Genomic DNA, 27,610 nt, shown 5'->3' with positions numbered 1-27,610 from the left:
CTTAAAGGAACAATAGACTGTAAAATTTTCCTCAAATCTTAGCTTTCCCGCCCATATTAGCGAAGATACAGCCAAGTAACCAAAAAAGGAGAAAAAGTCACTTTTTTCCACTTTTTTCAATTCAATGTTAGAGGTGGAAAAAAATTTTTTCTTCACTAACTCTTGACTGTGCTTAATTGGAAATTTTATGCAGATAAAGAAACTCGGCGCCCGCTTGCTGTGCGACCAGTAGTTCCAGAGATATTAGCAGTTGAATGGAAAAGGATGCTTTTGCATTCAAAGTTCGATATCTCGGAGACAAATAGTCGTAATTGAGCCATCCAAAGCGATATTTGAAAATAAACACGCTAAGAGACCTATACAATGAAGTAGCTCGAAAAAATTTTTCCATGGCCATAGAGTGAAAAACGAAACCTAGAAAATTTAGAAAAAAAATATTTTCAGATTTGTTTAAAATTGCATGGAAACCGGAGCTCAAAAAATTTTTTCACCAAAAAATCTGAAAACTAGAGTTTTCAAGCTTCATTTTTTTAAATTTCCTGTACGATTATTTTTCACTGAAATACAGCCTGTTGAAAATCAACCAAAAATTTCAAAAATTTTTATGTTCCCTTAATTTTTGCGAGGAGTGTACATTTTAAAGATAATTTATATTTTTAGAGTTATTAAGTATTAAAATACATAGTGAATGTACTAGCAACGTTAGAACAACCTAATTTTGGAACGAACATATTTTTTGTAGTTTCTTTTCTACTTCTTATAAAAATGTAGTCGTATTTATGAATATGTCGTGGCCAGTTTTTAGAACTGATCACATCATGATGTGGATGACCATTTCATGAAATAAATTGTCATTATATTTCATGAACTTTAATGAAAATTTCAATCGAATTTTAAATCCTAATCATTTTTCTGTGTATGGAGATATCTACGCCAATTACGAATTGGTGTTAATTACATTATTTACAGAAATTGAACAATAAAAATATTAGCGAATCGAGTCGAAAGAAGTAATCTGCCGGTACGCTATAAAAACCAAATTGAATCCGGGCGAAACTGGACTGCGTAGACGTTTAATTTCCTATTAAATGCTACAGTCTCATTATAAATACAATAGTTTCTATCTTTACAAATATTGTAACCTAGTTCTTACATGCATCTTCGTTCGTATGACCAGGATATGTTAATTAATTGTGATAAAAAGTGGCCAGTTTCCTACTCCTTGCTAAAGACTATATGTATACCAAAAATGAGGATAAGTTAAGCAATTAAGGACGTAACAAATGAATAAACATATAAAGAAACGCACTTTCACATTTACAATAATTAGTAAGAATTTGAGCATAGGGCAACTCTCTTTTAAGAGGGTATCTCTCTCAGTTCTCTCTTCAGTTTTAGTAATATTAATTCTGAATTCCAATATAGTAATTACTAGTCGAAACTCATTCTTTCGATTAGTATATACGTTCTGTTACACGTTATATAATCACATCGATTATCTAGTTTTCAAAATGTAGGTAGGATCTCCTATACTAATAGAGAATAATCCAGGGATAATCCCAGAACACCGACTTGAGCTTGTATAGAAAAGTTCCGTTTCCTAAATTCAGTATCGGCTTTAGGGGCTACAGGAGACACGCATCAGAAGAATAGAATAGAGTATTTTATTTATTTTGAATAGGTGATAATAAAGTTCTTATTAAATAAGGTAACAGTTCCATATTCAGCTAATAAAATCTAATAAAGAATGGCAATTATAATGCAAGGTTTTTTTAATACAAGTAAAAGTAAAGTATGTCGAAGTTGAGGTTGAATTGAATAACAGTATGACGTTGCGACAAATTGCCCCTATTGCATCGTGTAGTACACGGCACGCAGGTGACTTTTTTATACCACTTCGGAAAAATGTTATATTTTCAGACTACACGTATGGACGAAAGTTTCTTTATTCCATTATAACTTATAAATATGTGTAATAGATTTGGATATATGGAGTATTGTTAGAATTCTTACATTATTTCAAACGATTTGGCTATAATTTTTTCTTAATATCGTTCCTTTTGGCAAAATTTTCTACCTAGCAATAGTTTGAGGAATTTTTAAATTTGCTGAACGAAATGTATTTGCTTTATCCATAAAGGCGTCGTCAATATAGTTTTCTCACCAGCGCGGGGTTGGCAAAGTCCGGCCCTGTTTTAATCCGAGGCAACTTACCTCACCAATCGTCGTCTGTCATATTATACTTAACTAGATGAGTATTCCAATTATATCTGTATTAGTTACTCTAAAACGAGCTTAGCTTAATCGCGAACATCTGTCGAATTGGAGGTGTAAGCGTCATCGTATACTAATGGACTAATTTTGCATTTCTAGTTAATTTACCTTCTACTCGAGCATAATGATTTAATACATCAATTAACTACTAGTCGAACCACTCAACATTAATCCTTAATAATATTAATTAATACTAATTATTATTATTATATTAATTAATATATAATAAATATGATACTTAGAATGGCATACAAGCTGATGGACCACTTCATGGTAAGTAGTAACCGGCGTCTAAATATAAATAGTAGCACGGATATCGCATTTTTCTTTTTAAGGTGCGATCAACCAGAGGTTGGCGATCTTGTCTTGTCTTGACCTTGTTGGCGTTACCTTGCCTACCGCCATCCTAAAAAGGGATCTGGTGCTCATTCCAAACCACTGCCTTAGGTTTTTTAACCAAGAGGTTCGGTATCTTTCCGGTCTTCGGCAACCTTGGAACTTTTCTAGTATTATAAGCTGCAGAAGGCTGTATTTTCTGTTTTACATTATATGTCCTAGGTACACCAATTTACGGCATTACAATGTTTAATCGCATTATACATTGCAATGCTCATGGTACCCTTAACGCGTTGCCGTTCCTGAGAACTGAAATGTAATATCTGCGTAACCTGTAATTTCACTGTACATGACTGTACCCTTTTGCTTGTAAAAAGAATTATCAAAATTAATTCAGAATTAGCGACATAAATGTGATAGTCACAAAAATCCAGTGAGTTGAGAGATTCTTCTTTTAGAAAGTCATTTAAAAAAGCGGTATTAAGTCTTCGTATCTCATTGATATAGAAGAGGTTCATAGAAAGGGAGTATATATAAAAATAAATATGACATAATTGAAAATAGAAAATGCCAGCTATATAATGATCAATAAACTATATAAATAGTTATTCCTAAGAATATTTCTCCTACAGTCTCGACTTTTATACGAATCTCTTTTTATATGTAAACAGATTTGTAAAACGCCACTGCGGCGACCGCCATTTCGTTGAAATCATAAAAAGGTTGAGACTTTTTATTTCAACAGCGTATTCCAATTTACGTAGTGGTTAGGATTAGAATATACAAACGTTGTTACATATTCATACAAATGTTGTTATACATATGTTTGTTTGTTGCATTACAAAATCCTTTCAGAGTGATAAATAATATCAGTAATAATTATGGCTTAATATATTTTATGTATTCTAAAAGAACTAGAGTTGAAAAAGACCTATATCACACTGATGTGACATGATCATGAGTTGAATCTGTCCATCATAATTCGTGTGCAACATTTAATTACTGCCTAGTTTTGTGTTCCTTGGAATCCCAAACAAGCTCGTAACATTTGACAGAAAACAATCGTCGTGTTTTAACAGAAACATGGATATTACAGAAAATATCGACACCTAATATAATACTCTTCGTAGGGACTAAACGTTATCATTTTTGAGACTAACAGGTTAATCCTTTTTTACTAATTTTACTTTTATATGATGGTGACACATAATCCAATATATAACCCTGTAAACACAGGTGCTTGACTGCAGAAATACAAGTTGGATAGAGATATATTTTATATAAAATCTTCCTTTTAATAAACATCGTTAACTAACCTAATTAACTGAATAGACAGTGGTAGGCGAGATCTCTGCAACAGTTCTAATATGCTCGGCGAAGTGTGAACAAGTCAATTGTGATAATAATCGATAATGCATACGGTTATCTCATTTGCATGGAAACTAGTGTTAACAAAACTAGAACCTATTCTACTAACAGAGAAAATCCTGTTTTATTGATATTATCAGAAAAATACTTACATGCTTCTACAAAAATGTTTTATTATAAGTATCTGATCGGTTTTCTTTCTTAGGAACTTATCAAAGGTTGGTATTACACAAATTTTATCCTGTGCAATCAAATGAAAATGCCCTAAATGGCGAAACTGGTCAGGTATTCATTATTAAACCTTTTTGTAGGGGAGTACATGTATTTTTCTAATAAATACCAATATGTATATAATGTTCCACTTTGTGCCGACCAATAACGAATATTAACATTCTAAGTTTTATAAGAGCACAGTAATTTGTTTTTGTCGAACCAAATCTGTCGATTTACTGCGCGGTGGTACTTCACGACAAAGATATATAGCAGTAATTAGGCATGCATACTGCAGATATACGATTCTTTGTGTTCCATTGTATGGCTGGGAGTCATAAAGCTGAAAAAAAAAATGTTCAAAACATACTACTTTTTCTATGAAGAATAAGAAGAGCACATTTTAAAAAATATTTTAAAAATTGTAGAATTAAATGAGATCCACTATTCCACATTTTTTTGTATTGATTATTCTCATTAATATTTATAATATTAATGTAACGGTATGTTACATTGTTATTATAGGCACTATAATGGTTAAATAATTCAATATTATTAAAAATATCTTTCTTGCTATAATAGAACTGCTAGATATCAGTTCCTTCGCACTTGATTTAATGTTACAAAAATAGTATTTTTATTGCCAATTTATGAGGCGTAGCAATGTAAATTTCTGAAAGGTCTAGCTAATTAATACCAATATTTATTCAGTCTAATAAGAAACGGAGATTACATTCTTTCTTATAAATATCTTATATTTTATAAAATTTTGAGTTACAAAAATATCATTGATCTATATTCACTGTGTATGGAGGCCTTTTTTGATTTGAAGGGTAGGTCATGACAGTGAATTTACAGGGTATAGAGTAATAACACCTGAGTTTTCAGGAATGGCAATGCATGGCATATCATGGACGATACAGTATACTCTGTTATGTCCATGGTACTATTCATGTCTATAGGCGACGGTTACCATTTTTAATCAGGTGGACCGCCAGCTTGTTTGCTATTCTAAATCGCATTTTTTTTCTGTGGAGGATGTTTCTCTAATAAGGGTCAAAAAATCAAAACTATTTATTGACATAGCATATTTATGGTCTCTGCCAGTCAAGTAAATTTCTTTTTAAACTTTTCGTTCAGTTCAGTTTTTTGTCAGTAATAATAATTCAATCTACTTTAGAAAGTTTCAGAAGTGTATTTTATCTGTGTATATTTACATGGTCATGGAAAATTATTGTAGGTAAATATATGATTATGGATCCCATCTGACTAGTAAACTTAGTCTGTTGTAAGGTAACCGAAGTTACTAAATATTGTCTAGGGGCATCCCAATAGGGTAATTTATTGGAAATCGAACTTTTAGAATTATAAACTGTTTGGGAAAATAGATTTTGAACTATAATGAAAATAAAATTTGAACCTTTACTGATAATAAATAATAAGATAATAAAATCAACATATATTTGTATACTTTTTAGTGAGTGTTCTATCAATAAAAGTAATACAATTTATAAAAATCGAAAGTCAACAAAAGATTTTGAATTTTCTATGCAAACACGATGTATCTTTAGCTATCTAGTTACTATAGTTCAAAATTTTAAATAATTTTCGGTTCGTAATTTTCTTGGTAAAAATTTTTAGTTTTGCTAAGTAGTAATTCATTAAACATTATTTCATTAAAAATATGCTAATGGTATCTATTCCATTTCGTAACATATTAAAGCATTGAGTTGGATTATATGTCACGGAATTTTATCAGGGTTGCTTGTTAGTTGTTGTTATTATTTTTTAATTTTATACAAGCTCTTAACCACTAATAAATTACGTAAATAGTTTAGGTTCTTCTCCATTCTATATTAGTACCTGTACACCAAATTTCATAGCGTTTGGTGAAGCCATTACAACGCGAGGTAGATACAACAAACAGTTACTTTCAAATTTATATTAGTAAGGATATGTTCTTTTTAATTATATAAATGACAAATATGGCAATGGTTCTTCTAATGGCAAATAGTAATCGTATTGAGGTAGATTATATTTGTCAGGTACCTACCGTGCAAGTCAAGAAGCAACCATTGAATTAAGCATTCGGTACAGAGTTAATCTGATTAGCCACATCGGTTCACAATCTAACCTTACTGTGACGAACAATACAGATTTTTTTAATAATTACTATTAAAATCCGACAATAGTTTATAATAATAATAGCGAAAATGTAATTTTCGTCATGGAAAAAAAATCAATGGAAATAGTGAGTGGGCGTAGATTTATATTCATATTTGAGTAATTCTTTTGAGACGAGTCGTAAAAATTTGATTAAGTACCAAACTGTCTTCAGCAAATGATAATGCCCAACTAATATTAAGCGGTTATAATTGATAAATTTTTAATATTGAAATTTTTACACTGTGTAGTGTAGGAGTTTTTTAATGGATGATAATGGAATGGTTATATTAGCGGGGTACCAGTGGGGGATGATAGGTAACGATGAAGCAGGTCCATTGGCTCATCGTGACGAATTCAATAATAAATGAATCACGATAGTTTCCAGGGGGAACCGCGTGGAGGCCGATCTAATGGGGTATATTGCTAGCAAAGGGATTGCTAATCTCTATTACTAACAATTCCTTCTCTCCCTGTCGTAAAGGATTAGGATAGACTAGCGCTGGCTTCGTACCTTTTTTTTTAATAAAATACCATGTTACTAGCAGACAATATGTAGTATTATATAGGTGACATTTTTACATCGGTTGAGAATATTTCGAGTTTACCCAGTGCTAACAAAATCTAAAATTTTTCCTATATAATCTTATAAGTTTATTAAGTGAGTATTGTATTCATTTATCTACTGTTATACAGTTTGTGCATAAAAATTACAAAGACCTAATATTATATTTTCAACCGACTTCAAAAAGAAGGAGGTTCTCAGTTCAGATGTATTTTTTTATGTTTGTTACCTCGTGATTTCGTCAGTTATGAACTGATTTGGAAAATTCTTTTTTATCTGAAATATACTTATAGATCGGTCCCATAGAAATTTTATCAAAATCGGTTCAGAAGTTCACGTTTTAAATCAAAACAACTGGTTTTGTCAGAACTGAAGTCGGTTATTTTTATGGAAAACAACCTTAAATTGTAATGTACTCCCTGCATAGAATGGCCATCCTTTCTTTTCCTATGGGTGTCGTAAAAGGCGAATAAGAGAATTTGATGGTCGAGGGATGAACAACAGTGTCCCTCTTTAAACGTCATCAAAGCCTATGTCCCAGCAGTGGACAGTTAACGGCTTATATAATGATGACGACACGTTTTTCCCAGCAATAAAGTATAATGAACCCTATATTTCGTGAAATTAATTTCTTATTATATGTCACGTTTTGTCAATTGATTCATACTTAGATTATCTATAACGATTTGTTCGCGTTTTGGCATGCACAGCACGGAGCAATCTAAAAAGACATTCGAAAAAAGGCTATTCAGTAAACTGTTGTACGCTGGGAGTTACGGTAGGAATTTTGGCATGGCATTCGCATGCCTCGGACCACAAATGGGTAGTTTTGTGTTTCGCTGCTACGCAAGCAAAGACAATTTTGTGGGAGTCAGTTTTTGAAATAAGTGTTCATTTTATGAGTAGTATCGTATTATGTAGTGTTTGTATGACTATCTGTATAGCATTTGAACTTAAAAATGAATCAATATAACTATTTGTACTTTATTGATGCGTGCCTACAATTTTGTGATTTATAAGAATTTAACTATTAAATTATGGTTATTGAGTCTGCCAAATATGTAGATACCTTCTTCTTTATTTTTTTGTAAGAACCTAGTCTCTAAACTATAAGAACAAATAAATGTATCTATACATTATCACCATCACTATTGTAATCAGCCTACTGTCGTCGACTGTTGGACATAGGCTTCGTCCAAGCACGCTACTGAACACCATCTTTGGCTCTTCATTGTCAGTTATTATCAACAGCAATATGTCGTCGCTCTCCCTAGGCGTAGGTCGTCCCACACTACGCTTGCTGATTCACGGTCTCCACTCCAGAACACGTCTACTTCAATGGTTATTGGTTCTAAGTCAAATACGACCAGTCCACTGCCACTTCAGTTTGCAAATTCGTTGAGCTGTATTACCTATATTTTTCTTATTTGGCGACTTATTTATTTTCGGATTCAATTCCTCATAGAAACTCCAAGTATAGCTCTTTCTATAGTTCGCTGAGTGACTTTCAATTAGTGGTCTAGTTTTATCGATAGTTATCTTTCGTTTCGGTACCATATGTACAGTACACAGTTAAGATGCACTGATTATAAACTTTTATTTTTAGACTTTACGATAGAGACAATGAGAAGATCTGACGGAGTTTTTCAAACGACGCTCAGCCCAGTTAAATTCATTTTTTGACTTCGTTCTTAAAATTGTTCTTATTTACTCGGAGCGTTTTCCCTACGTAGGTATAATCTTCAATCGTACATGATAGAATAGAGATGAAATATTTGACATTTGGTCATGTATTTTTTAATGGATAACAATGTAATAATAACTACGCCTATGCTATCCGTACATGCTTGTGGGGCACCAGAGATATTTATTAGAATGATTTTGTTGGTATATATCCATTAATTTAGTAATAACGTACTCGTAATTCATGTACATCTATTTACTTTTGGTTTACTCTTCAGAATTTGTCTCTCGAGTCCGTCTAATAAAAGCAAGTTTAAAAAAGTTGGTAATTCACGTGAGGGTTATCTCGGAAATTTTCATCGCGAACAGAATTAGAAATCTGAAGAATTTGCATAAAAGTAACGGGGCTTACTTCTATTATATTACAGACATCTGGGCACTGCATAAATACAAAATTTGCTAAGCTAAAGAGTCGGGTTAACCTTACGAGGTTTGTCCGGAAAGTACGTATAAAAGTTTTTAAAAATTTTATTTTACAATTATTCAGGTAAATCAATTTTATCCCCTTCAAAGTACTCCCCCTGTGACATAATGCACTTGTGCCAACGCCGTTTCCACTGTGAGAAGGCTCCTTGAAAGTCCTCTGGTTGTAGGTTTCTCAGCTGCCCCGTCGTAGCTTTTTTTATCTCATTTATGTCCCCCAAATGCCGCCCCCGAAGTACCAATTTGGTTTTTGGGAACAAGAAGAAGTCACACGGGGCCAAATCCGGCGAATAGGGGGGTGTTCGGTCACCGTAATGGAATTTTTACTCAAAAACTCACGGACAACAAGAGAGGTGTGGGCAGGGGCATTGTCGTGGTGAAGAATCCAACGCCCCTCTCGCGCCAATTCTGGACGAACTCGTGCCACACGAGCTTTGAGGCGTCTGAGCACATCGACGTAGAATTTTCCATCAACTGTCTGGCCTGGAGGGACGAATTCTTGATGGACAATCCCCCGAACATCGAAAAAAACAATCAACATTGTCTTGACATTTGAGCGGGATTTTCTTGATTTTTTTGTTCGTGGTTCCCCGGATGTCTTCCACTCTTTGCTTTCACGGCCATTCTTGCCGAGTTTCGAGAGAAACTTGATTACGACGCGCTGCTCTTCAACGGAAGCGGGCTCCATGCCGACGGGGTTTCGTTAAGAGGTAACTTCACAGATGGCGTGACAAGCCAGTTCGCACCGCACGGCGGTCAGACCAGAACTGAAGCATTGTTAGGGACATAAGGAAGGGGTCCTGCGCTTACCTGGCCTCCCCACTCCTCTTTCTCGCATTCCAGAACACTTTTATACGAACTTTCCGGACAGACCTCGTATTGCAACCTCCCTCCCCAACTATCGTGCTCAATTCTCGATAACTTCATCACGATGAGTAAACTGATCTGCCTATTATTCTCCTTTATCATCTTTTATTGGTACCGTTAGCGCGGGTGGGGTTACTATTCAATTATCATTAAAAAAAAAAACACGGTTATCAGTTTTAAACATGAAATACAGATAAGTATAACACTGTTACTATATCATTATATTATATTACTATTTTGTAATAGTTAATTATATTTAATTAAAACAGATATTATTTTGCGAAAGTTGATCTAATTAATTATTAAAAGGTTTCTTTTATAATCGGGATTTGGAAACCCAACGTTAATTAGCCATGTCTTAATTTATCTTTTATTGACGTTTGAATAATAAAGGCAGATAAATTATAATTTATTCGAGCATTAGATAACATTACGTTATTTAATTTAAATATTTTATGTTATTGAAATATTTTTATAATATGAAGATTAAATATTACATTGATAATTTCAAGTAATCGGAAGCAGGCATATTCGTATTTCTATTTTCATCGCTCTTTCCACTACCTCAATATTATAATAGGGTCGTATGGCACACTACTTATCATAAATGAGGTCTCCTATTTGTTTCTTTTTCGAGACATGTTTCTAATTCCGGAATATGCTCTTGTAACTAAATATTCGATATTTAGTTTCAAATATTACGCAGCGTATTTTTATATTTTTTTTATGATATTTAAAATCGCAAACAAGCTGGGGGCTCATCTGATGAATCAATAGATTCAAGAGATGAATAAATGAATAAAAAGAGGTAATCGTGTATATTACAGAATATACTATGATGACAATGGGGCCAGGTGGGGCACCGGGGAGAGATGATAGGTAAGGATGAAAATGGTATATAATTAATCAGCAATAATTAAGGAATCCCTTTTCCCCATTAGAGAGAAAGAGGATCCAAGGAGACCATTTTTGTACAAAGTTTATCTCTGGTAAGAAATTAAGAGATATATATATATATATATATATATATATATATATATATATATATATATATATATATATATATATATGTATACATGTAGGATATTTTTACTTCAGTAAACAAGGGTAAAGCCACAAGAGATTGATAGTAATTTATAATATTTGCTTAAAAATAATTCCCAGTACGTTATATAGTTTGTAAATGACCGATTTGCTCCCGTATTTCCTTTGGCCGTATATATTGTTGTGGCTGGCTTAACTAGAGTCCCCGCGGTGCTCTGTTTCCACACTGACAGTGTGAAACATGGATTCCCTTATACAAATACAGATAATGATATAGTGCATTCTAAATTACTACAACACAGCTATTTGCTGCAGTTAATCTATACATACGAGTATAGTAAAACTGCAAAGGTCGAATGTCTGTACATAAAAAAAAAACGCTATAAACCGAGTCAGAGAGATGTTAGAAATGAAATAGAACATATTCAGTTTTTTTTTTTAATTTTTTGATTTTGTATTTGTACGGGCTAGTCTCCAAAACTGTTGGATCGACATAAATGAAATTTTGCATGGTGATACCCTACATCCCCGGTCAACATTTCAGATACTTTCAATTCACTTAAATTAGACTAGCTGTTTAAGTGCAATAAAGTGATAAACAGTTAAGCTTTCATATTTATTATATGAGTAGACTGTAGGACTCTGTATGAATGATTATCAACCGACAAAATGAAGGAGGCACTTAATTCCGTTATATCTTTTTTTGTATTTGCTATCTCATAACTTGCTCAATTGTAAACCGATTTGGCAAATTCATTTTTTGTCTAAAAGGATATATTTAAAGATTGGTTCTGTAGAAATTTAATAAAAATCTTCGTTTTGCCACAACTTAAGTCGGTTTTTTTTTTCATAGATTACAATCTTATATTATTCAAACTCTCCGTTTGGTAGACAAACAAAAAATACAATGGAAAATCTCGTTGAAAAATGTATGATGAGTGTTTTCAGTGTTTTATACAACACCTAGGTCTAGATATCCTTGGCCCGTATGTATTATACATAGGCGAGTGCACGTTGTTTGATCATTTATTTAGTGTTGGAGTTGGATGTTTTACGTCCAGCCGTTACCTGGCCCAATGCATTTAACAGTGACACTGCAACGCGGAGATATGAATTGCTTTTATTTTGGTACATATAAAGCGGATTTATTTTTGAAAATAAATATCTATATGATGATTACTAGTTTAAACACTAAATTCGTTATTCGTTTATAAATCGGGATATATATATTGATGAATGAATGAATGTATGAGTATACTTTATTTGCATTATATAATATAGGAAATAAGCAAGACAATTTACAAACATAACGATACAATTGTATAAGTACAGTAAGGCGGTCTTAGTGCTGAGAGCAATGTTTTCAAGACAACCTAAGGGATAATGATTCAAGACAACTTTTATTGATCGATCAGGATAAATGAATAGTTTCCATATTCGGGTATATTTATTGTCAAGGAGAGAAGGACAATATAGTCCACATTGTTCTTACTCATCCCAATATTTGAAATGGAGAAGTATAACTATGACAATTTGTTGTGGTATTAAGGCGCCTAGTAAAGAAGGATTTTTAGATCTGCCAGATTGGGGCGGTAGGGAGGGGGGGAGGGATGACATTGTTAGTAATAGGGACTCCATTGTTAGAAATATATCTGTAACGTCGACCTCCACGCGGTCTTTCTGAAAATTTATTAAATTTCAGTTTAGCAAGTGAGTTCCTTACCTATCATTACTTACTAGTACCCAGCCAGCGTAAACCGAGGCGAGGTTACTATTCTATTATCGTCTCATTAAAAAAAGTGTAAAAAACTTTATTTCAAGCTCAAGTACCTTCAACTCATGGTGTCCCGGCCGTATCCAATTGCGAAAAGGGTCATAATATACCTCTATAGGGATGCACATCTCCATTAGCCCCTTACATTTCTACTCATGTCCGCTAACCCCAGTAGAGTTTTTTGCCCTCACTTCTGGTTTCCCGACGTCCATATCAAATGACGAGGACAGGACACCTTGCTATTATGTTTCAAACTCAACAGAATGTTATTGATCAGATTTGAATTTTTAATAATTAGATCTTATAATAAATGTTTTTTTGAACCACAGTGCTTTTTTACTTTTATAATTATTTGATTTACATAAGCAATATTCTAGTAAAGTGGTTTGTATATTTCAGTCAGATACTATATATTTTAAATCTCTGTTTGTATTTTTGTTAACTTACTATTATGTTCAAAATATGACTAACATAAATCGGACATTAGAAAAAAAAAATCGCCTTTCAAAGGTGATTCTTAAAATATAGAAAGAAATATATAACTAGAGTTCAATAAATACAAAATTTTAATATTCTTGAGACTATTAAAAGTTTGTGTGTGTATGAGTGTTTATGTGTATGTGTGTATATGTAACAAATTTTGATAGTCTATCTATTTAAAGAAATGATGTCGTGGCTAATCAATTTACTTTGTAGTAACTACGTAGTAGTACCTATTGCCATTTTACTAATATAATACAATTTTAACTATACGATGTATGTACGTGGGAAATATTTAAGAAAAAATAATATGAGGGGTCTTAATAAGACTGATACACATCAAAACATATCAACAAACGTATCTGTAGAAATTTTGTTTTTATTTATTTATACAACTTAGAATGGCACCTGATGGAAAGTGGTAACCGTCGCCTATATACATGAGCAGTACTACGGCCATAACGGAGTATACTGTTTCGCCCATGATATCCCCCATGCGTTGCCATTCCTGAGGACTCAGGTGTTATTCCTCTGTAACCTGTAAATTCACGCCATACCCTTCAAACCGAAACACAGCTGTACATGCAAACACAACTGCTTTACGGTTGAAACACGAATGGGACAGAGGTATCCAAGCAATCGACTTTTGTACAAAATCTCCCTCTGGTCTGTTTGTCTGTGTGTATGTTTAGTTCGACCTCACGCATATACCACAGCACCAAATTAGATGCGGTTTTCTAAATCGTATTCTTGAATTTGGTTACAAATAATCTCATATACAGTCTAGGAAAAGCGAAAAATACCAAAAGGGAGATAAACATAAACCTCTAAATAAAATTACTCGTATTATCACGACGCGAAGCTCAGCGGCATTAGCGCCTTAGGATTTATTATTCACTTTGTCAATTTTAAAACTTGAAATTACTCTACAACGCGCTCGCTTTCGCTTTATCGTTTTCTTTGACGTTACTTGTCCTTTTTTTTGTAGTGCCTGTTTAAATAGACTTTGCAGCGCTAGTGAAAACATTATTTATTCCAGATAGAGTGAATTTATAGCGTAAATTCTATTAGAACATCATTAGTCATGCCTTAAAATGTTAAAATTGAAACTCTTAAAAGCATGCAAGAAATAGTGAGAGAAATTTTCAGTTGCAATTAATATAACTTTTAATGAAAAATTATATTTTTGATTGTTTTTTATATTTTTTTTATTATCTTTTTATGACAATTTAATTATATGTTAAGTTAATTTTAATTTTATTGTATTTTTTTATGTTTTGTATTTATTTTATATAGCTAATTTAGTGTCTAAAGGAATTGGTTATTATTATATTAAATTTGAGCCAAAATCAAATTAAATTATAAATTATGTCAAGTGTTAAAAGTTGGTTAAGTTTAAAATGCTTAAGTATAGCCATAGATAATTTAAGCTAGTAAATTTTTAATACATTGTTATCTAAATTTGTCGTGGCATAGGATGGGCCACCGCCTCCTTTCTCATGAGTGTCGTAAGAGACTATAAAGGGAACTTAATAGTAGAGGCATGGACAGCAGCGTTCCTATTTAAACATCACTAGAACCCGCTCGGTTGCCAACCCGTTTCCTAAACATGGTAACTACTGGCAAGCAATTATGAGGAAGACTTTATTTCCGCAGTGGACAGTTTTTTTTTTATTATCAATAAAAATATAAAGTTACAGAAATTATGTTGCATTAGCATTCAGAAACCACGTAGGTTTATATTAATGCTAAATATATTGAAATTATTTAAATTGTATTAAAATCACGCAAGAAGTATCGTTTTAATTTACATTTGATGTTGCTAATATTAATATTAGGGGGAAAGGGAATGTTAGTAATGCGGACAAAGAATCCCATCGCTAGCAATATATCTAACCAGGTCGACCTCCTCGCGGTTCCCCCTGGAAACTATCATGGTTAATTCCTGATGAATTCGTCATGATGGGCTAACTGGCCTGTTTTCATTCTCATCTATCACCGTTCAGTGGTGCTCCGCCAGCGTATCCCGTTAGCGCAGGCGGGGTTACCACACCATTTTCACCCATCAAAAAAAAAAAAAGTTAATATTATCTCGTACACCGGTGGGTAGTTCGTTAATAATTCGAGGAACTAGACAGATAGTTAACGGCTGATATGATGATGACTAGTTTAAATAAATAATATTGTATTTGTAGACAGTCGTCTAAGTAAAAAAGATTATTCTAGTATAAGCATTTATTTAAGTATTTTTTTTAATTATTATATTTTTTTATTATCGTACTATAGTAAAAAAAAAAAAAAAACTAAAACACGTGACTACACCATCCTGAGCGAACACAGAGACAACATGACCCATGAATACGATTAGTCGAAAAGAAAATGTTCTGCTCTCAACGGTTGGTCGCACTATGCCGGCTCACTAAAGCTTTTTCACACTACATTTGAAGGATCCTAGGCGTACCTCATATGTACTCTTTTACTATTTGTACTTTGTACTTCGTACTCGTATTTCATAAAGTACGAGTACAAAGGAAACACGTCACGAGAAAGGCCATTTCATAAAGTAATTTAATTTTTAAGTTCTAATTCGAATACAATTTCAGCGTATTAAAATTTTATTTAGGTATATTACTTACTTGTAGCGCTTACTTCTGGACCGAGAGATTCGAAGGCTTTTCCAAAACTGAGTTTCAAGAGGCGGTCAGAATCTAAAACAATAAAAACATTTAGGAAATTAGTAAATGAATAAAATATTAGTATAGTATTATTAACTGCTCTCTTTTACTGTTAAATATTAAATATTTTACTTTATGAAAGAAACAAATAATTTTTACTGTTACTTTATTTAATTCAAACATTTTTGAATAGACATTTTTTATGATTTTTCCGCCCATATTATTATAAAACATCTACAACAATAGTTTTATTTATATGAGATTTGTTTAATTCTTTGTATCTCAGAGGTAGTACAAAGATAAGCCAGGATTCATGAGAAACATAAATTGGTTCTTATTATTTTTATCTGTGTAAGTAAATACATAAAAAAATATCAAAGAATGTATGTAAGTATTTAAACCTAAGAAATATTTTTCGATAAAAGTGAACGAACTATGAAAGATGAATGTTACAAAATAAATTTTAAAATATGTACTAGTGGTGCCATCTCTTGAAGTATACTTATAATAATAGGAGAGGATGGAATGGGCTCCAAACGCAAATGTGTGCTTACTTGCTGAAAGATTCATTCTTTATTCACTTAGTTTACTATACTTCTAACAGATGGCGTTAAGCACGCAAATGAAAAATAAACTGCTTCGTACCTCGGTGCATAAAAGTTAACGAAAGTATAATTACTTTATTTTATACAAATTAATATTTAAGATCAGAAATTATTGAAGTTCTTTTAAATTAAAACAATACAACAAATTCTACCAATTTCAAATACCTTCTACATTCATAAAGATACGTACATAGTTAAATACTAAGTAGGTATACCCAAAGTAGAGTGTATCTGGACTGCAGCCAAAATTCCTATTCATACCTTGTTGGCCGTAGTTGCAAATTAAACTAGATCGCTTGCAATTACTCTAAGGTGCTTTTACTACGGATAGAGGAAATACATAATATATTGTGGAGATCTGTATATTTGGCTTTTTTTTAATAATTTTTATTATAATACTTATTTTATTGGAGGCAGATATTATTGGTATATCCTTCGATCATTACTAAGATAGTTTACATACTATTTAAGTAACAGTTTTTGGATTTTTTATGTACTCACCATAATTTTTTTGGAAAAGTTTTTAAATCTGTATCTTAGTATAATATAATTTGTACTATTCGAGGTAAGGGTCCTGGTGACTTGTTATACAGGTTTAATAGGTATTAAACTTGTATTATAAATTTAAATATATTAGAGTACACTAGTACAGTACTGTAGTACAGGCACCAGTTCCCACAAATAATATTGTTAAAATGTTCTGCATGTTATAGGTGGTAAGTTCCTTAATTGTCTGTAGTGAGAAATGAATAAAAATAATATAAAAATATAGTTTTATTCAATTTTTTTTTAAACTTTTATTAAAAACCACTAACCGGCTGCCGTGGAATCTGGCGGTGGTTGAAAATGAAATGTGGCGGCAAAACCTTGTCCTGGAGTGGCTGAATTTGCCGTGAACTGTAGAAGTAATGCAGGACCTGTTGATAGCACCTCGTATCCTGGAATCAAATAATATTTTTCAGAAATTCAGTTTTTCTAAAAGACGATTGTATTTGGGATATACTAATAATATAGAAATAAAAAAAGATATTTTTTTTTCAAATAAACTCAGATTTAAGCTCTTTTGAATAGTCACTTTTTTCATTACTGCCTGTTCGGAACGCAACTCAAGAAGAACGGGCAAGAAATCCGGCTGTTGTTTTTTTCAAAGTTTAGTTAAATATATAAATAATGAATTTGTGTGTGAAATCGAAATGAAATTAGATGGAGGTGTTTATCAAAACAACATTTAGATTGAGTGTAATTTGTCAGACAGGCTACGCTTGTTTGCTGCTTTTGTGCTATAAAAAAAAAATACGTATGTATGCGACAGCAACATTAACATGTTAATTGTATGTAACCACCTGATAATTTTTCCACTTCTAGTTGGAGTATGTGTGAGAGTGTGAAAAAGTTCCAAAAAACAGTCGGTCAACTGTTAATTGGCAGGTATTTTTAAACAAACCAATACACGTTATTTTTCATTGTAGCAATTAATATCTATTAAATAATATTTTGACATCTCGATTATAGTATACATATAGCATAAAATGATGAATTACGTTTACGTGTGAAATAAAAAACGTACAGATAATTCTGACAAAGCATTTGTATAGGGACAGTCTATTTTATCATTAATTCGATTGATTAGGTGATTGTTATTGATCACTATTAATGGGTAGCATTTGTAAATGAATTACCGAAAAGGGTATAATTTAGCGTCAAATGTAGATTTTTTTTAAATTTATTTACTTAAGTTGATTACGTGATCCCGAGGTCTACATGAAGGATCATTTTTATTCGGACTTTCGACCTCCATTATACCTATGAAACTACCACAGTTTAGGAAAAAAAACAGTAGTCTAAGGCTTTAGGCGTATTCCGAATATAACGTGACTATTCGGGACGCAATGCTGTCAGATGTGTTCGTTGTTCGACTGTAACATTTAATTACTATTTATAAAAATATTAAAAACAATCTTTTTATCGAGAGCTAGGTAGTAATTTAGCAACTACTAATTAAAAAGGAAATTAGTCGTCAGACTGTGCTATGTGAACTCGTCCCCTTTACTTGTCTTTTATAAAATGAGTGAAGAGAAAAAAACCGTTTTCCCTAGTATTTGTAATTCAATAGACTTAATAATAAAAAGGTCTTGCTATTAAAAACCTTGCAGGGCCTTTATATAAAACTAACGTCTAATTGAAAATATAGTTAAAAAACAAATAATTTTAGCAAAAATCTGTAGAGTGAAAAATATTCTGCTGTTAGATGGTTGGTAGAGCTTCTAGGAAGGTCAGATTAAAAGTCGGCAGATTGTAAAACCCTTGGAATTATAGGTTTACAGAGATTGCTGTTACGGTAGCTTAGCATCATTTAGAGCGTGTGCTTGTTAATCATTGTTATGTTAGAATACTCATATTTGATAGAGTTTATTTGATTTTTAAATCAGCCGTTAATTATCCACTTCTGAACATTGGTCTTCTTTATAAGGAGTGTTTTTCCAGTGGTTGCCACGCTTGGCAGTCGGGTTGGTAAACATAGTTAACTACGAATTTAAATCCAGGATAATCCACATCATGACTAATATTTAAATTCTGGATATTTTAAGAAGGACGCTTCGGCCCATTCCTCGACAATCAAGTCCCCTTAGTCACCTCTTACGATACTCACAGGGAAACAAAGGGGAGGCCCATTTTATGCCGGGACGACACTTTTTATTTATTTACTTGCTTATTTATATGTAAATAGTTAAAATTAAAATACAATGTAGTATCAGGTTGTATAATAGGTACTAGCTTTAACCTGCGACTTCGTTCTATGTTATGTATATGTTCATTGACCGGGATAAAAGGTTGCCCATGTCCTTCTCCACCTAATTTGGTACGTGTACATCAAATTTCATAGTGATTAGTTAAGCGGTTAAGGCGATAATATACAAGAATACTCGAAGTAAAGATGTCGGATATTACTATTCGTAGTTTTAGAAAGTTTAGATTGACTTAATAGCTTGTAGAATCGACAACCGAGGCGGACGAATAGTTATCGAATATCGAGTCTGTGTAGGCAATCCAGTTGCTATAGAGGGAAAGGGATTGGTAGCAATGGAGTTTGACAGCCCTATTGCTAGCAATATAATCTATTAGGTCGATCTCCACGTGGTTCCCCATGGAAACCATCGTAAACAATTCTTGTTAAATTCTTCCCGATGGGCTAACTGACCTGTTTCATCCTCACCTATCATCCTTCACTGGTGACACGCCGGTGTATACCCATAGCGCGGGTGGGGGTTACCATTCCATTATCACTCAATAAAAAAATTCAGTTACGACATTCCATAGATGAAGCGATTACTAATGTAATATATATATATATATATATATATATATATATATATATATATATATATATATATATATATATATAAAAGTAATAACAACATTATTTAATTCTTTCAATTTAATCAATTTAAAGATTAGAGAAATTAAAGGTTCCTACCTATTGAGAATAAGATAAACTAAAAACAAGTAATCAGTCGGTTGTTTCATTACATTTAATTAATAGTAGATGTATTATTATCTAGGTCAGTACCTATCTGCATACTACAGTAGAAATTATGTGTTTACTAACACGACTCCATATTGTTTATCAATAACTACACAAATCAAATGATAATGAAGGTCAAGGAAAGGTCAGTATTAGTTCATTCTGGAAACATTAATGTGTATATTTAAACATTGTACAGTGTAATAAGTAAATACTTTGTTGAGGCTTAGTACCTATAGACATAAGTACTAAGTAAACTGTGTTAAGTACATAGATTCCAAGAACTTACTCATTAGATTAAAAACTGTAAAATACATATGTGATTATTATAAGAAAAAAAAATCCATTTAATCGTTTAAATGTGATCAAGTAATAAATATGTATATTTAATTATTTATTTTTGGGGTTTTTTGTATTTAATTTGGTCGTGGGAGATCAAAATTTAGTCAATGTAGTTGAAAGTGCAATATAAAGTTTTTCTAACATATGAGTACATGAATAGACTCAACATAAAAGATTGTTAAGTTATTTTTTGATGATTATTAATTACATTAATTATAAGTTTTTATTGAACTGGCTTTAATTTTCAATTATATTTTGTAAAACTAGTTGGTATCTGTTTGAATTGGACTTTTCATACGTACGAATGGCAATTGTCCAAAGTTGGATAGCAATATACCATTACAGTAATAATATTAAATGTTTTTTTTTTTGTTCTTAAAAAAAGTTTTTTTTGTTAGTTGTTTACATATTTAGATCCAATATTTTCTTTTTTTTAAATAATGCTAATTCATAAGGAATTTTCTATAATTGTATATATATATATAAGTTATAAATATTGCTACAATAGTTCGCCGTGTGGTCCCGGCATAGAATAAGTCATTCTTTCCTTTCCTCTAGGTGTCGTAGGAGACGATTAAGAGAACTTAATGCTTGGAGAGCAGCGTCTCTCCTTAAACATCACCAAGGTTGCCAACTCAACTGCTAAGTGTAAGAATTATTGACAAACCCCCCAAATAGAGTGAGGCGCATGATCAGCAGTGGACAGGTAATGGCTAACAGGATGATGATGATTACTACTACAATACTGCATACTGTGCTTTTACCCGCGTGAATGAATACAAAATATGGACCATATTTTGTATTGAAACATTGAAAAAAGTTAATTTGAATAACTACCAAATTTTATAAAATAAATTTAAGCGTTTGAACAAAATTTCCAAAATTTTCAAATTTTCAAACATATTTATCAACTTTCATACGAGTAATAGAATTGTATGTAGATTTAAAAAATGCACACACAGAACTACAAAAGCAGCAACAGTGAATGGTCACGTGGCCTGAATACTGAAAACCTGGAAATTAGGTATTGAAACTGGGGCCAGCAATCACAACTCGTAGTTGAGGCGATAGGTATTTGTTTATAGGGTTGCACCAAACAACTACCTATAAAACATTTTTTAATTCATTAAAAATATTAAATGATTTATATATTTTACCGAAGAGTTTTGAATTATTTAATTACAAACGATACAGATTTTTAAATATAATAAATTGTACTATAAGAAAATCAGTTCTTGTTTTTATACTTGTAGTACAAATTTAAATGATGTAAATTTATCACATCATTAGGTTTAAGATAGCATAAGTTATACAGGTCAAGTACATAAGATTAACTTTGTTACTAGCACAGTCATAAAACAATTAGGTCGTATTTACCGAGTAAAATATTTTTTATTCACTTTAATTTGTGCAATAATTTCTGAAATTATTAAAAAAGAAATCTGACATCCTTACTGGTTAAAGTCAGTGTTGCTTTGACGTAGAATTATTCAGTCGCCAGCGAACTGGGACGTCGAGACGTCAAAGTAGGTAGCTAGGTGACCGCTGTAGATCTGGATGCATGGTAGTGTTACCGTCAAATTGCTGTGTTTATTTTTGTTGGTAAAATTATGCATGTGATTATGTGAATATGGATAGATAGGTGAAAATTCGAGTTTAAAAGGTTTAAAATTTTTCAGTATTTCTTTTTTATTAATTTCACTACCTAATTGTTATAGAAAATAAATTTACAGATCCTACTACATAATTATAACTAGCATATATAAATAAAACTAATTGAAAAAAAAAATTGTGAAAACAAAATATCCATATTATCTCCTTGCACAATTCATATTTATTTTTTTGTTTTAATTAAAAATCTGTCCAATTATCAAAGCGATTCCGTACTATTATCGTATACCGTACTTATAGCATCTAATATAGCATATAGTTTTAAAAATGTAACGATTCCCCTCACAATTTAGTTTATGTCTTTGATAATAATAACAATGAAAAACGTTACTAGTAATGTCTACTTGAGATAATTATTTATTGTGTTGACAAATGTTTTTTGCATTTTACAGTTTATTATTGTACAATAGAATACTCGTAAAGAATAGGTGGAAATTAGTTTAATTAAATTTTATCACGTGAGTAGAGAATTTTCTATAATGTATCAAATTTCCGTTCATAATCACTAAAGAAGATTAAGAATCCATAAGTGAATTCTTATATTTTTTTTTATACCACTGAGGTGGCAAACAAGCCGTATGCTTGTTGCCCACCTGATGGTAAGCGGTTACCGTAGCAATATTGGAGGATTAAGTATTTATAATGATGTATTGTTAGACTTGGCTATATATTTACAAGTAAAGTTTTCAATAGGATGAAATGTACACTCAAACAGAATCGATTGTACTTCACAATTTATGAGAATTCGATATCAATAGATAGCAATCTTGTTCTACGTTTATACATTTTAGTAGTGAATGAAAGAAGAAATTACGTTCTAATCAGCTTAGAAATAATTAAAACATCTAATTTACTATGACCTATTGTCCATCATCTCAGCCGTTAATTATCTACTGTTGGACATAGAAATTTCTATTCTTATACTCAAATTGGTAACAAATTAAACTATTTTCGTATTAACAAGAGAGTGAACTTTTGAATAGGTATTAAAAAAATCGATAGTTCACACTCGATACTCTATCTATTATATATTATGTATGCGTACGACATAAAGACTCATAGATCATATACATTTAGATGGAGTATCAAGTATAAAGCTAAAGATAATAATGTTCTGTAAATTTTAAGAGAAAAATATTGTAACCTACCTGTAAGCTCGTTACACAACATAGCAATAGCTGGAGCATTTGTGTCTCTACCGTCAAATACTTTGATGATATCAGCACGACGTAGACAACTGAAAAAGAAATATTAATACTTTAGCAAATCAGTTAGATGATGATTAATTTTATTTATACACTATTTTGTTTTCACGAATAATATATACATTCTAAATTAAACTCGCACCTTAGAGGGAAAAGTAAATTTATTTGAAATTATTTTTAAGAGCGTTCATAACTTTTGTTTGTTGAAGTATAGCAACGTCGCAATTATCTGTCAATTTTCAAAAACAATTTAACATTTTTAAGTATTTCTGACTGATTACTTAAAAAGTTTACCGTGTAATCCCGGTATAGAATAAGCCACCACTTCCTTTCCCGTGAGTATCATAAGAGGCAAGTGAAGAGAACTTAGTGGTCGAGGGATGGAAAGTAGCGTCCCTCTTATAATATTACTAAAAGCCTAACTGCGCTCGCTAACCCGCCTGCCAAACATGGCAATTACTGGCAAAACCCTCCTTAAAGGTGAAACCTGATTTCAACAGTGGACAGTTAATGACTGATATGATATGATGATTTAAAAAGTGAAGAATACTTTAATGAACATTAATCATGCAGTAATATTATTATTAAGCTTTCACTGAAAAGTTAGATTTTCATATGAGTAGCATAATGTTCAATTACTTTCGAAAATGGCCAGATGGGTACAACGACTACAGCATGTGGTTCTTCAAAAAAGGCATAAAGAGGTTTCTTCAGGGTTGGTAACGCGCGCGTAATGCCTCTGGTATTGCAGGCGTTCATAGACTACGGAGATGTGGTGAGTGCGAAAGCGAACCCATGTCTCGGACATATGGCACCTCGAGGGTATTTTGTCTGGTTTTTGGTGGGTACACTCCCACCTTACGGGGGGATTCCTACAGTACCCATTCGCCTCCCACAAGGTGTATGGGTATAAAACATAAAGCATTTTCCAACGTTAAAAAAAAGGTGGACCGTATGCTTGTTTGTTGCTTCAGTGTAAAAAAAAAATGGTGACTTCATTATGAGCGCTTTTAATGCTTGTGAATGCATTTTGTGTAAAAATATCAAAATTATTGATTTGAAAATTAATTAATTATCACAAGCAATATTTTAAACCTGTTGATAATTTAAGTAAATTCATATCCATGTTTAGTATGAAAGAGGGTTTTCTAACAATAATTAACTTTTGTAAAATTACGACAATTATTTTTTTAGTGATACGCTTTTTTCATATACATTGTGATTTGCACCGTCTATCTCTACTTATATCTATGGTTTTATACTAAGGAATATTCGAAGTACATTTAAAAACATGTCACTCAAGGATGGCGTAATGATCTTAATAGAAGGGGAAGCCTAATTATTACTGGCACGTCTATCTACTTATCGTTCCAACATTAAATTGAAGTCACTTAACACATACGCGATAGACAGCGGAACAAAGACACAGACCTACTAATTAATTTCAGTACGTGATAATAATATAAACCCATAGTTATGTTACATTAATTTAGTTACTGAATTCCAGTAACTTCTGTATAAATTCTCATGCCAGGTAAACTAAATATCTGTTTTAATGGCAATTAATGAAAATGTAACCAAGTTTTGTTCAAATTATTATAAAAATAATCTCTAAATGTAATTAGTAACAAATTGAAATGTTCAATCAATTAATTGATTTGTTATTCGTAACTAATATTGGATATCAACAGATTGTCTTATACTTTGGTCGTTTCCTCGTTTGTTTACATTTTTATTAGGTTTTATTGAAGTAGACTATATAACATAATGAAAAAGGAAACTAAGTTTGATTCAAATGATCATAGAAATACTCTCTAAATATAATTACTAATACATCAAAACATTTAATCAATTATTTCGTTTTTTATTCTTATTGGATATCAGCAGGCTGTTTTATAGTTGGGTCAGTATTCGTTTGATTATATTTTTATTAGGTTCTATTGAAGTCGATTATATAACAAAATTATAATGAAACTAAGTTTTGTTCAAATTATCATAGAAACATTTTCTAAATTTAATTAGTAACAAAACTAAAAATGTAGTTAGTAAATTGGTTATTATATTCATACTATTGTTAGATATTAGCATACCGTTTACGGTTAGATTTAATCTTAAAATAGGTATTAATTTAATAGTGAAATAGATAGGTTATATCCAAATATGATAAATTTTGTGTCTATAGTATCTCTATACATGGTTCTGGTCATAGTTTGGTTTTTCTATAAACTATTACTTAGTACTACTAGTTGCTATAGGTTATAGACATATGCTACACAGAGCATCATATTCACATTGCCAAAAGAAAAGAATCTTTGCGATTTCAAAACAATATTTTATATTTTACGCTACACCTTTAATAGCAATTTTGAATTCATTCATTTCATTCACAAAATATATTTATAAGTGTCAATTCTACAAAGTCTGTTTATTCTATACGGCTGTATACAATATAAACATAATACATATACATCAGTAACATATCAGCGGTTAACTGTCTGTTGCTGAAAATAAGTCTCCGCCTATTAAGGGGTGGGGGGGTGTTGCCAGTAGTTGCCACGATTGGCACGCAGACTGGTAATCGCAGTTAGGCTTTGGAGATGCGTAAACATTTTTATGGATGCTATTGCCCATTCCTAAACTACTATGATATATTATTTCACCTATATAATCACCTTTTACGACACCTACAGGAAAAGAAGCGATTATTTATTATAAAACTGAGTATAAAAAGAATTTCAGTATAAAATTTACCGGGACACTACTTGTAATAAAGTATGCACTCTTTTATATCCGCGTGTATTATATCATTATTATTTTATGCGAAAAGGTAGAACATGATACAGCTTTGAAGTTATAGCTCTCAACATAAATGGATCATGTTCCATAAACTCCTAATACAGCCGTGCCCTAGTTAGAAGTTAAGCCTTCATCGTGTCACTTGGTGTTGTTTTGTGCTTTCTAGCGTGAGTAACGTGATAATTTATGCCATATATTGATCATAGGCGAAAGCTATAAAACGGCAGGAAAACATTGTTCCCTTGTTCATAAAAATATCAAACGAACAAATAAATCTATTTTAGCTATTGATGTGTTTTCAATAGACTTCAAAAGAAGGAGTTCACAATTTGGTTGTATTTTTTTTATGTTTTTTACCTCATAACTACGTCAGTTCTAGACTGAAATAAAAAATTCTTTGATGATCTAAATTTACAGATTGGTTTCATAGAAATTTTATGAAAACTGTTTTTCATTAGTATAGTTTTTAGATGAACATAACTGGTTTTGTTAGAATTAAAATCGGTTTTTTATGGGACACAATCTTTAATTATATCTTTTTCTTTTCCAATTCTTACGAAATAATTATATCTTCAATCTATTGAATCATAAAAATGTATCGGATGGAAGGAACTGACAGCTGTCATACAGTGTTTTGGCATTAGTGCGGTTGTCACTGTCACTCATTATATATGTACAAATAAATAATCAACTTGTACTGAATATATTAAAATTGACATTTAAAATAGTAGCCAAAATAATAAGTTTTAGAAAATTTGGTCTGTTTGTCTGTATGTTTTGGCATCACACAAAAACTATTGCTATTGTAGTTTTCCTAGTTGTGTTCCTGAAGATCTAACTTAACAAGTCGGTATATGTTTTATCTTGATTGTTAATACGTTATAAGTGACCTGTTTTATTGGTTTTGTTACTTCTGGAATCTACACGTACAAAGTAGTGGGCAGGAAGCTAGTGTAAAATATTTATAGATAAAAAAAAATATCAGATTATTCGTAACAAATTACTAGTGACGTAAGTCCAGTTTTAATTAATTCTAAGAAATACGCCTAATCATTATCTTTTTAATAATAATTGGTATGATAGTAGGTATTACATGAAATATATACAGACGGTTGTATTATATGGAAAATTATTGTATGTAGATAGCATATTTCTAATACCTAATGTAGTAAATTCATTTTCAGTACCTAATTATTACTTAAATCATAAAGTAGGGCTTTTAAGCGCTTTTAATTAAATTTAGTCCTTATTGTCGGGAAATATTCTAATTACTTAATTATAATATAATATACTAATTGTGCTCACGACTTCGTCCGTATAATTGAGATAATATTGTCCTTCTGTATAAAATAGGTACTGTGCGTAATGTTAAATTTAATTATAAATAAACCTACACTAATATTTACAATATTAGTAAGGTTTAGATATTAAAATGTACGCTTTTTTTAACATAACCTATAATTTACCAAATCAGATGAATTATTAGAGGTTCAAATGGCCAAGTGATCTATTAAGGAACTGTAACAATAACTATTAAAAATTTGAA

General features: G+C 31.6%; 1 protein-coding gene across 1 annotated transcript in view; it reads right to left on the bottom strand.

Annotated features, from left to right (window-relative positions):
• The window catches only part of LOC128201472 (suppressor of lurcher protein 1-like), a gene marked incomplete at its 5' end in the record, with an annotated part of 82,041 nt that extends 58,741 nt beyond the window's left edge, over positions 1 to 23,300 (bottom strand). Inside the window, 3 exons of the mRNA XM_052898579.1 lie at positions 15,884 to 15,955; positions 17,343 to 17,465; positions 23,212 to 23,300. Of these exons, the coding sequence (XP_052754539.1) occupies positions 15,884 to 15,955; positions 17,343 to 17,465; positions 23,212 to 23,300 (284 nt within the window). The remainder of the gene's footprint in view (positions 1 to 15,883; positions 15,956 to 17,342; positions 17,466 to 23,211) is intronic.
• Positions 23,301 to 27,610: the final 4,310 nt, after the last annotated feature.

This window comes from Galleria mellonella, unplaced genomic scaffold (genome assembly GCF_026898425.1).
Source record: "Galleria mellonella isolate WM207_F2 unplaced genomic scaffold, CSIRO_AGI_GalMel_v1 utg44, whole genome shotgun sequence".
Classification (NCBI taxonomy): domain Eukaryota; kingdom Metazoa; phylum Arthropoda; class Insecta; order Lepidoptera; family Pyralidae; genus Galleria; species Galleria mellonella.
The sequence above is the reverse complement of the archived record's forward strand: the minus strand, read 5'-3'. Positions and strand labels throughout refer to the sequence as shown.